We start from the raw sequence: 12,732 nt of genomic DNA on the forward strand, positions 1-12,732 counted from the left end.
AGTATGTTCGTCTGTCCAGCCTTTTCTGAGGATCCAACATGAAGTAGAAAGACTCAGACCTTATAGGACCGGAAGGAAACAAGAGAAACAAAACAGAATCCACACTTGAAAAGTGGCTGAGTGTCCGTATCACCCACATGGTCAAGCCCACTTTCGTGGGAATTGGACACAAATAGGGGCTCCTTACAGAAGCACCAGCATGGCGCCCCAGGATAAAGAGGAGCCAGACAATCAGGACTGTTTGATCCAGGGCTCCTGAAATCCAAGTCTTGGGTTCCCTTTAGGGTGGATAAGCAGATAAATCAAATAGCATCCTCACACAGGGAAGCAGACAGAAAATGGAAAATAGGTCCATATCCTCAAGGTCAGCCTCTAGTGAAGTATCTTCTCCAAAGGGTACTCCACCCCTCAAAGGTTACACAGTCTTTACACACAGTGCCACCAACTAGGGACATGTTCAAATACACAAGCCTATGGGGGATATAATTATTTAATCTATCACAGTTTTGTTTTCCAAATGCACTTATTAAAATAAATGTTATTTATGTAACTATGTACTGGGTTTAGTTTTAATGAAATAATGGACAATTTTAACTAAAAAATTTTAAATTTCAACTATTGATAGATACAATACACAACCTCTTTAAAACATTCCCTGTTTTCAACAGTATAGAATCCTGTGAGCAAGAGGTTTGAGACTCTGTGATCTACAATATTGTTTTTAAATGGTTGAACTAGCCCATTGATCTAGTGTGTCATAATTTCTGTAACTCATAAGTAATGCTGAGAATAAGATCCTTAAATTTTAATTTGTGTAGGCCCCTATTTTCTTAGGATAGTTTTCAGGGGTGCTTCATTTAATGTGTGGGGTGTATAGGTACCTGTTAGTAGTGTGTACATGTGTGCATGGCTGATGTGTGAGGTAGTCTTATATCACTCTATTTTTAAAATAGTGTGTGCATGTGCATGTATGTGCATGCATGTACACCCAAATGTGTGTATGTGCACTTGTGCACATGTGTGTGTGTGTGTGTGTGTGTGTGTGTGTGTGTGTGTGTATGTGCTCCTTCTGTGGCACAACACATGTGTGGCGATCAGAAGATGACTTACAAGAATTGGCTCTCTACTTCCACCTTGTGGATCTTGAGGCTGGAACATAAGGTTTGGTGGCAGCTGAAAGTAAGGTCATCAGGTTTGGTGCCCTTATGAACTGAACCACCTTGGATGGCTTTCTTAATTTTTTTTGCTTTTTGTTTTTTTTTGTTTGTTTGTTTTGTTTTTTGTTTTTTTTTTGAGACAGTGTTTCTCTATATATCCCTGGCTGTCCTGGAAATCACACTGTAGATCAGGCTGGCCTCGAACTCAGAAATCCACCTGCCTCTGCCTCCCAAGATTAAAGGCATGTGCCACCACTGCCCGGCTGGCTTTCTTACTTTTAATTTTCCTAAACAGGGTCTCTCACTGCACCTGGAGCTTCAGGGAGTCCAGGAATCCTCCTGTCTCTACCTCCTTCCAGGGCTGGGTTTCATACATCAATCCCTGTGCCTGGCTTTTACATGGACATATTAATCTGAATCAACTGAGCCATCTACTCAGCCCCCAATTTTTAACGAAAGTCTATGCTTACTTTACAAAATGAAATAGTACCAGCACTATGACCCACGTTAGCTAGTAACTATTTCTATCCACCTCAGCTAATCACCTATTTTTATTCCGCTGCCTTCAGTAAACCAAGGAGAGTAAAACCCCGTTTAAGACACTTCCTAGGTTAAGGGTTTGACACTAGGCCATTGATCCCAAAGTGAACTGGCCATGTGGGCCCCAACTCAATGGCTCTGTAATATTGCTGGAAAAGCAATTTCCTAGGTTATAGTCAAGACTTAAATGTAATTGTAAATTGACTTTATTTGTGGACTATTGGTGGGATAAGCCCCATCTTCCTAAAAATACAAGGCTCAATGGACTGATCAAGCCAACTGACCCAACCTCGCTTTTTCAACTGAGGCTTCCAGTTGATCTCCCTCCTGTACCTAGCGACTTTCCTGACCAGGATTCACTACTGCCTTCTCTCCATTTTGACTTAAAGGCAGTACCAGGCACTTAAAGGATTCAGAACATTTTTATGAATTAGTGACCGAAGTGTGGGACAGATCTGTAGCCAGTGATCCCAAGGTGTTTTAGCAAGTATTTAAAATGAACCCTGCCTTGCATGTCAAGTATCTGTCATGTTCTCTTCTGTGCCTCATTCTTACATCCAGTAAGAGGAACAAAACAGCGCTGTGGCAGGGCTGCTGAACCACAGGGCACAGCGGCTGGAGTCAGAGGTAAGCCGCCCAACAGGTGGCAGCAGACCAGACGGCTGGCGGGCTGGGCCGGGAGAGAGGCCAGAGCGCACACACCTGGGGGCGTGGTCCGAGGGCGTGGCCAGCCCAAGCTCCAGGGGGCGTGGCCTGCGGCCCAGCGCGGGCGGGGAGCGGCGGGGAACGGCGCGGGCCTGTCTGTCGGCGGTGCCGGGGTTCGCGGGGGCTGCTTGGAGGCTTGGCCGCCGGGAAGAGGCCGCGGCCACGGTGAGCGAGCGCGGGTGGGCGGGCGGCGGCTCGGAGGCCAGGCCATGGTGCTCGGCGGGGGTGCGAGCGCCAGGAGGCCCGAGCGGCGGGGGACAAAGGGCCGCGGTGCTGCCGCCTTCGGAACCCCGGGTCTGGGCGCCGGTGTAGGGCGTCGCGCTCCACCCCGCGGTCACCTGGCTCCCGGGAGGACGGCGGGAAGTCGCTCGGGGCAGCCAGGGGTGTCCCCGCGGTCGGCGGCGGAGGGGCCGCACCGGCAGTGGGCAGGATGCCGGGGAGCCGGTTGTGTCCGCGGGGAGAAAATGGGATTACTAACGGTCTCCCGCCGGCGGTCAGGAGCGCTAGACTTTCTGTTTCGGAACGGAGTCATACCCCATGCAAAGCCCGTGGTGTAGCGCCTTCTCATAGTTTTGTATCCAGCAGGGTCCACTTTCTAACCCGCCCTACATCAGAATTATCTATTATTGTTTTGAGAAGATTTATTTTGATTTTTTTTAAATGTATGCGTCTGTATATGTGTGCACACTTTCGTCCTGGTGCTGCTAGGGGCCAGAAGAGGGCATTGGATCCTCCGGAGCTGGACTTGGAAACCCTTGTGCCCTGCCAGTGTGGGTGCTGGGATCTGAACTAGGGTCCTCTACAAAGAGTAGCAAGTGCTCTTAAAGCATCGAACCATTTCTCTAGCCCTTTATTTTTATCGTTAATTTATCTAACTTGAAAGTAAAGCTGGCCTGCAATTCATTATCCTCCTGCCTTGCTTGCCAAGTGCTGGGATCACAGGCGTGTCTCATCAGGCCCAGCTATTATTTAATTGATTTTATTGGGAATTTGTGTTTTGGCCTTAAGAAATTGTATCTTTAAATTTTTGGTGTGTGTGCACGCGTGTGTGTTTATGCGCGCGAGAGCATGCCTATGTACCAGTGCACCTGTGCCGTGGTGTGTGCGTCAAAGGACAACTTTGGGGGGAGGCAGTTCTCTTCCTGTTGAGTTTTGAGGACTAGAACTTAGACTTTCAGGTTTGTCAGGCAAATGTTTTTAGCCACCTAGCTAGCTTACCAGCCCCAAACTATTTGTGCTGGTGTCCCTCTGGTTTCTTTTTGTACTATAATACCTTCTTAATAACAGAAGAACCTGCCAGGCTAACAGAAAGAATATCTTCACACTTACCTACAATTTTTAATGCAATTCATAATTTGCTGCCCTTTGTTATTGGTGCATTTGTCTGAATGATTGTGGATCCCGCGCCTCTCTCTCTGAAGTACTTTTCTAACAAAATGAGATAATCATCAGAACAATTTCCGTTTACAGTTTTGTTTTGATACTCAGATTTTAGAAATTGGAGCTGAAGGTACAGTTCATGGCAGAGATCTGGTCTCACACACACGAGGCCCAGAGTGTCATTTCCAGCTTCACATGTGCATACATACACAGAGAATTTAAAAGATGCTTTAACATAATACAGTATTAGTATCTTTTTTTTGGGGGGGGGGGGTTCGAGACAGGGTTTCTCTGTATAGCCCTGGCTGTCCTGGAACTCACTCTGTAGATCAGGCTGGCCTCAAACTCAGAAAACCGCCTGCACCACCACTGCCCGGCTCAGTATTAATATCTTTAAATATGTAGTTTTATTGTTTTTAATTATGTGTATGTGAGTGTGTGTTCAGGTGCTCCAGGAAGTCATAAGATTCAGCCCCTTTCCCCCTGGAGCTAAAGTTACAGGTGATTGTGAGCTGCCCCAGATGGGTACTGGGGACTAAACTCAAGTCTTCTGCAACTGCAGTACATACACCTAACCACTAAGCCATCTCTCCAGCCCGCGCACACGTGTGTGTGTGTGTGTGTGTGTGTGTGTGTGTATACAATTTTTTAAAATATTTATTTATTTACTTACTTAATGTATGTGAGTACACTGTAGCTGTCTTCAGACACACCAGAAGAGGATATAAGATGCCATTACAAAGGGTTGTGAGCCACCATGTGGTTGCTGGGAATTGAACTCAGAACCTTTGGAAGAACAGTCAGTGCTCTTAACTGCTGAGTCATCTTTCCAGCCCATACAATTTCATATATATATGATATATATATATATATATATATATATATACACATATATAATTTTTTTGAGCCAGGATCTCACTAGGTAGGTAGCTGGGGCTGGCCTTGAACATGCCTCCAAATTTCTGCCTCCTGAGTGCTGGAATTTTAAAGGCCTGCACCACCACACCTGGCAGTATTATTAGTTCTTACATGGGTTTAAGGTTAAATACTAAAGTTGATTTTAAATAAAATATGAAGTTGAAATTTGAATAGTGTCAGTACAGTTGGATCCTTTCAGATTGCTGGGACTTCAGCAATGTTAACTAGGACTTTAATCATCCCCAGGTCTAAGTAGTATTCTAGGTTCATTCTTTAAAGAAAGCCACCCAATCCTGAATGTTTGAATGTTTAAATGATCTTTGAAAATGTTCCTCAAATGATTCCTCAGGGGGTTTGGACACAAGCAAGTAACTCTTGGCTTATATTCTTTGTTTTGTTTGTTTTCATCTTAGTTTGTAACCTACCATTTCTTGCCTTTGAATTAAAGTTTTTGTTTTTTGCTTGTTTTTGTTTCTAGCTTCTTGGAAGCTACTAAGTGACTTCTTTGAAGAATCATGAAGTCACACTATGTTGTGCTAACTCTAGCCTCCCTGATGTTCCTGATGTGTCTCCCTGTGTCACAGAGCTGTAACAAAGCACTCTGTGCCAGCGATGTGAGCAAATGCCTCATTCAGGTAGGATTAAAGGTACTTTTAATACTGAAACATACTGTACACAGGTAGATACTGCAGAGATAAACCAAAGCGAGTGTATGCAGTCTGAGCATTGGGCCAGGGTCTGAGGTACTGAACCATAGAGAGGTTTTCATCTCTGGCTATCTTATATCTGACCAAAATTGGTTCAAGAAGTTCAATCTGAAGTATGCTATTCTGCTGTATAAGCATGCTGTGGTGGGGATGAGCATGCTGGTGTCTATAATCTAGCTTAGATGGAGAGTCTTAATAACTATATTTAGAAGACTTTTAGCCTGTCAGTTAATAGACAGATTATTACATATAACGTATTATTTTCCGGTTGCTGTGTAACAGATTATATCAAAACCTAGCAACTACAGGCAAAAATACATTAGCTCATGAAGCTTCTGAGGGACTGGAGTCTAGGACTGGTGGCTTGGTGGTTCTGGTTCAGGCTCACTCAGGTTGCAGGCAAATTGTTGGCCAGGATTATAGACTCTCCTTCCAAATACGTGAAAAAGTATCCTTTCCAATGTAAGCAAGGCAACCAACATAATTACCTGTCATTTTGCTGAGATAAAAAGTGACAGTCATTTGGTGACATTCCTGTAGCTGGGAAACAGTTGTGGGTTTGACCTGTTCTGACCTGTTTCTGACTGCTAAGCCCATGACTCTTTCACTCAGCATCCTGCTTACTGTTCTTCATGCTGTTGTGACAGTGACAGATTACATAGCTTCTCTCTCTCCATCCTTCCAGCAGTCTTTCTTCCCTTTGAGGGGGGGTCATGTCTTTTCTGACCGCCATTCTAGGTGTTGGCCATGGCCCACGAAATTTATTAACTATGCGTACAGGCTGAATGTGTGTGAAATGTTTTTGGCCAAAAGTGTTTCACGTTTTGAGATTTTTAGAATTAAAATTTTTAGAATTGCATAAATATATATGCAAATAAGCATATGCAAATATACATTTCATGCACACACAGATATATATATATATATATATAAAATCTAAAGAAAAAACTTATTTGTCTCATGTGTGCTTTGCTTCGCTTTGCCTGAGAATGACCGTATGTAGTATTTTTAGCTGTTTTGACTGCAATTTCTCATCTTCTGTCAGATGTGGAATTTTCCACTTGTGATGTCATGTTCATACTGAGGAAGGCTTAGGGTTTTGAGCCTTTTGGATTACACATTTAGAAAGAGACACTCAGCCTGCGTTAGCTTCCCATGTAGAGTGTGAGTCCACTGACTTTGGCTGTAATTGTCACTTGAGACTACAGTCATAGTAATTTTTATAGATCAGGGATTTTTTTGTGCCTATTCCTGACATTTTCCTCCTTTTCATTAGTAATTTGAATTCTAGTTAATTAATCACATACTCTGCAGAACCCTACTTGCCTTCCAAATCAAACATTTAACTAGAGAAATTTGTTATTGATTAATTTTAACTTTAGTATGCCTTGCCTTTCTGTGTGTGTGTGTGTGTGTGTGTGTGTGTGTGTGTGTGTTGATTTAGAGGGCCTTGTTTTCTTAGTGTCCTCTATGCCCTCTGGCTCTTAGACTCTTTCTACCTCACCTTCCATTGGGTTCCCTGAGCCCTGAGGGAGGAGTTTGATGGCAACACTAAGTTAGGGCTTAGTGTTCTAAGGTCTCACTCTGCTTGATGTCTGGCTGTGGGTCTCTGCATTTGTTCTCATCTGCTGCAGTGAAGCGTCTCACTTGATGGCTGAGCAAGACACTGATCATACTTGTTTTTCTATGTCTAGGTCACTTCACTCAGGGTGATATTTTTTAGTTCCATCCATTTACCTGTGAATTTCTTTTTTTTTTTTTTAACTAAAAAGTTAAAAAAAAAAGTTCTTGGCTAAAAAGTACTCCATTAGTAAGGAGAGGAGAAGAAGAAGGAGAGGAGAAGCTAGGTGATGAGAGAGAGAAAGAGAGAGAAAGAGAGGGGGGATATGGAGGCAGTTGTTCACGTGTCTTCACCAAAGATAGTGGATATATTTAGGCTGGGTATTAGGTTACACTTCTGATTGAGCATTACCAAACTTATAAAGCCTTTGATTAACATTTTTAACAAGTGTAGAAAAGCAAAAAGAAAAAGGGGGCATGGGATAGGGGTTTTCTGGGGGGTGGGGGGGAATGGGGAAAGGGGATGGCATCTGAAATGTAAATAAAATATCCAATTAAAAAAAAAAGTACTCCATTGTACAAATGTATCACATTTTCTTTACCCATTCATCTACTGAGGGACATCTAGGGGTTTTTGCCCATATTTTTCTGTTTGTATTTTGTAGAATATTTTGAGGAATATTGGCATTAGCTCTCCTTTGAAAGTCTGGTAGAATTCTGTTCTAAAATCATCATGCTCTGAGCTGGTGGTGATGGTGGTATTATTGAGAGACTTTTGATGACTGCCTCTATTTCACTAGGGGTTATAGGTCTGTTTAAATTGTTTATCTGACCTTGATTTTCCTTAGATAAGTGGTACCTATCAAGAAAATTACTCTTTTTTTTTTTTTTTTTTTTTTTTTTTTTTTTTTTTTTTTTTTTTTTTTTTTTAGATTTTCTGATTTGGTGGAGTATGGGGTTTTGTTGTTGTTGTTGTTTGTTTTGTTTTTTGTTTTTGTTTTTCAAGATAGAGTTTCTCTGTGTAGCTCAGGCGCTCAGGCTGTCCTGGAACTCATTCTGTAGACCAGGCCAGCCTCGAACTCAGAAATCCGCCTGCCTCTGCCTCCCAAGTGCTGGGATTAAAGGCGTGCGCCACCACTGCCCAGCATAATAAAGTACAATATAATACTGACTGCAGAGTTCATATAACAAGAAAAACATTTTTCTCCGCTTTCAGTGACATTAAATGTAACTATCAGTGGTAGGACCACATTATTCTATAGCAAGTTGGAGGCCAGCCTTAACTATAAAAAACCCTAGTTTAAAAAATAAAAATGAGACTGGGCAGTGGTGGCGCACGCCTTTAATCCCAGCACTTGGGAGGCAGAGGCAGGCGGATTTCTAAGTTCGAGGACAGCCTGGTCTACAGAGTGAGTTCTAGGACAGCCAGGGCTACACAGAGAAACCCTGTCTCGAACCCCCTCCCCCCAAAAATAAATAAATAAATAAAAAATAAAAATAAAAATGAGAATCAGGCAGTGGTGGTACATTCTTTTAATCCCAGCACTTGGGAGCCGGAGACCAGCCAATCACTGAGTTTGAGCCAACCTGGTCAAACAGAGTGAGTTCCAGAACAGCCAAAGCTACACAGAAACTATGGATAGAAACTTGGAAAACTATGACTGACTGACTGATTGACTGACTGACTGAATGAATGAATGAATGAATGAGAAAGAAATAAAATAGTAACAATATCTTTTTACTCAGTTGATATAACTAAAAGTCACTAAAGGAAGTTGTAGTAACATTTTTGGGAATTCTAGAGAATCCATCCCTCTGTTCCCTGAAGTTTTTTCTATGGCACTTGAAATCAAATTCCTGTTTTTTCTTTATCGGGCCCCCATGTTGGGCACCACTTGTAGCCGGCCTTCGCTACTTCGTGGGTTCTTCATTTTCCTAGCCACCCCCCTAACCTCCCACCCCCCCACACACCCCAAGTTTCACTCTGGAACACTAGATAAGAGAAAAACAAAAACATAGGGGGAAAAGATTCCTAAATCTTAATTTCTTTCCTTTTTGTTTCTTTTTTGACCACAGCTACTAACAAACCACAACTAACCTCCCTAAATGACCAACACACACCCCACCTCTTAGGGCTCTAGTGATGTCAGAGTTGGGACCATGCTTCTGCTAGAACAGGAGGCAAATCATGGTCAGCTGCTGCAGCAGGCAATCCAAGCAGCCCCATACCTGATTAATGTGAAATCACATTCTCATTATATTTCTGTGGGGTGTTTTGTTTTGTTTTGTTTTGTTTTGTTTTTTTTAAGAAACCAAGATTCCAGACTCAGCTCTCAGAACTGAAAAACTAAAGCATTTCTGAGCTGGGTACTATTTCTTAGATCCCATGTTTTGTCATGTAAGAAATGTATTCCTTTATTTTGTTGTAATATGCCTCTGGGTTCTCCAGTTAACTGGAAAATAACCTTTTGGGCCCTGTATTCCTGAAAATGGACTTTTTCTGACTGTATGCCTGGATGATAGATTGTCTGGTATAGAGTATAGGTTTAAAGCCGGGTCATTATTGTCTACTAGAATCCACCACCATAGAAGTTGATGCCAGTTTAATTCTTATTCCCTGTGAGTAACTATTTAGTTATTTATTTTTGGAACTTTTAGCATAGCATTTGTCTTAGTGTTCTGTTGCTGTGAAGAGACACCATGAAAAAGGCAACTTTTAGGAAGCATTTATTTGGGGATTGCTGATATTACAGAGGGTGAGTCCATGGCCATCATGGGAACATGGGAACATGGCAGCACGCATGCAGGCATTGTGCTGAGAGCTTTACATCCTGATCCACAGGCAGCAGGCAGAAAGAGAGTACAACTGGGTTTTAAAATGTCCAACTCCAGTGTCACACCTCCTCCAATAATAGCAGCTAGTAATCCTAGATACTCCACCAACTGGGAACCAAGCATGCAAATGAATGAGCCTGTGGGGCCATTTTTGTTCTACCCACCACAGCATCCTTGCCCTGACATCTTGAAATGTAAACAGTTGAGTCTAGATACCTTGTGAATCCTTTGAAGGGCAATCAATTTTGAGCATGTACATTACCTTGATTGCTATAGCTTTGTAGTATAGCCTAATTTTGTTCTTTTTAAGACTGTTCTTAGGCTGGGTAGTGGTGGCGCATGCCTTTAATCCCAGCACTTGGGAGGCAGAGGCAGGCAGATTTCTGAGTTCGAGGCTAGCCTGGTCTACAGAGTGAGTTCCAGAACAGCCAGGGCTACACAGAGAAACCCTGTCTCGAAAAAGAAAAAAGACTGTTCTTGATTCTTGATCCCTTGCATTTGCATATGAATTTTGGGGTCATCTTGTTAATTTCTGTAATAAAACTTGCTAGGAATTGATTTAACATAATAGGCTTCATTTTTTTAGAAATGTCTTTGGTCTTTAGAAAAAATGAGTACAGAGTTCCTCTCTACTTCTTTGTGTAGGTTTATTCTTTTTCAATATTTTGTTGTTGTTGTTGTTATTGTTGTTGAGATAGTCTTGCTGTTTTACGTATGCTGGTCTTGAACTTGGAATCCTCCTGCCTCAACCTATTGAATACCTAGGATTACAGACATGTGCCCATTAGTATCCTCCTTTACTGTGGCACACTCTTTACTACAGATGAACCAGTATTAATACCCTGTATTCTTGATTAAAACCCATTTTTAAGTTTGTTCGTATAGTTTTTCTGTGGGTTTTAACAGATGCATGCATACTGTGCATTTATGATGATACTCGTTTGAGGAAGTTTGCCTTAAATCTCTCCTGTATAGAGTCGTGCCTCCCTGCCTTTCTCCAACCTTTTAACAACCACTTCTTCTTTTGATTATCTATCTTTTGACTATTGCCAGAGTGCTGTAGAGCTGGAATCATAATAATAAATGTGTCTTCTTTCACTCAGCAAAGTGTTTCTGCTGTGGTTTTTCATAGCTACTGTATTAGTCAGAGTTGTTTGGGGAAAAAGAACTGATAGAATGAATCAGTCTATCTGTCTATCTACCTGTCTGTCAGTTTATGTATCTAGCTATCTGTAGAAAGGGGATTTATTAGAATGGAGGACAGGATTTGGTCTAGCTAGTCCAGTAATTGATGTCTACCAATGGAAGGTACAAGAATCTGGTAGTTGTTCAGTCCATGGGGCTGATGTCTCTGCTGGTCTTTAGTGTACCTCAGAATCTTGAAGAAATCGGCTCTAGTGCCAGTGAAGGAATGACTTAGCACTGAGAGTGAGAGAAAACAGGCAGAGAGCAAGCCTCCTTCCTCCATGTCCTCCATCTAGGCTGCCAGCAGGTGTGACCCAGACTAAAGGTGGGTCTTCCCTCCTCAAAAGGTCTGGATTAAAAGTGGATCTTCCTATTCAAAATGATTTCATTAAGGAAAATCCCTCAAAGGTGTACCCAGCCTCTTGGGTTTTAGTTAATTCCAGATGTAGTCAAGTTGACAACCAAGACTAACCATCATGGCTACCATTCTTACTTCTTTCTTGTTGATTAATGGTGTGGCTACATCTTCCTAGCAGTGTTAATTGAGAGTTCTCGCTGCTCCCCAGCGTCTGTCTTAGGTGTTCACTGTTTGAGTAGATCTGAGGTAGATTTCATGATTGTTGTCATTTGCAACTCCCTGGGCTGGGCGTACAGCTCAACAAAACCACACATGTCCAACATGATATGAAACCCTGGGTTCTCCAGCATAAACACACACACACCATAATGTGGAATGTCTTCATATTTTTTAACTATATGTGTACACCTTTTTTAGAAATTGTCTTAAGGACTTTTGTTCCTTATTCAGTCCAGTTGTTTTATTTGTTGGTTAGGTTTTGGGTTTTTTTGAAACAAGGTTTCTCTGTGTAGTCTAGCTATATTGGAGCTTGCTGTGTTAACCAGCCTGCCCTGGAACTCAGCCATCCACCTGCCTCAGCCTCCTGAGTGCTGGGATGTAAGACATGTGCCACCATGCTCGGCTTTTAATCCAGTTGTTTATTATTGAGTTTGAGTTCTTCTTATGTCTTGGGTAGCAGTCCTTATCGGGTAGGCTTTTACATGTATTTTCTCTTAGTCTGTTTTGCCATCTTGTTCTTGGAATGTCTTCTGTAGAGCAGAAGTTTCATATTTCAGTGAAGTTTAGTTTATGAATTATTTCTTTCAGAGACCGTGGCTTTGGGGCTGTCCATGCTTGTTTTTACGAGGAGTATATTAAATTTGTAGATCAATTTGTGAAATGATGACATTTAGCAATATTGATTTTTAATTCATGAAATTATATAACTTATCTTTTATTTAGATTTTCTTGCATTTCTTTTAACTGTATTTATAGCTTTTAGTATACCAACCATTCAGTTTTTTAAGAAATTACTTTTATGTGTATAGGTGCCTTGCCTACATGTATGTCTGTGTTCCACATGCATTTCTGGTGCCCACAGAGGCCTGAGAAGGGAGTTGAATACCCTGGGGTTGGAGTTACAGATAGTTGTGAGCAACCATGTAGGTCTAAGAATGAAACCCAGGTCCTCTGGAAGAGCTTGGTTTCCAGTGCTCTTAACTGCTAAGCTCTCCCTTCAGTCCATTAAGATAGTATGTAAGTAGCTGATCACCATGCAAAGGTAAAGCATTGCCACAGCTTTGCTCTTCTGTGCAGCCCACTGAGCTGTCATTATGGAACCACTTGCTGTGGTCTGCAGAGCACAAGGCATGTTGCCATTGTAGGTGGTGATCATAGCTTCTCTCTG

At 42.1% G+C, this 12,732-nt stretch overlaps 1 protein-coding gene across 1 annotated transcript in view; it reads left to right on the top strand.

The window, feature by feature from the left end:
* Positions 1-2,439: 2,439 nt before the first annotated feature.
* The window catches only part of Twsg1 (twisted gastrulation BMP signaling modulator 1), a 35,791-nt gene continuing 25,498 nt past the window's right edge, over positions 2,440-12,732 (top strand). The window contains exons 1-2 of the mRNA XM_034484152.2: positions 2,440-2,567; positions 5,179-5,335. Of these exons, the coding sequence (XP_034340043.1) occupies positions 5,216-5,335 (120 nt within the window). The 5' untranslated portion in view covers positions 2,440-2,567; positions 5,179-5,215. The remainder of the gene's footprint in view (positions 2,568-5,178; positions 5,336-12,732) is intronic.

The sequence above is a fragment of the Arvicanthis niloticus genome, chromosome 21 (assembly GCF_011762505.2).
Source record: "Arvicanthis niloticus isolate mArvNil1 chromosome 21, mArvNil1.pat.X, whole genome shotgun sequence".
NCBI lineage: Eukaryota > Metazoa > Chordata > Mammalia > Rodentia > Muridae > Arvicanthis > Arvicanthis niloticus.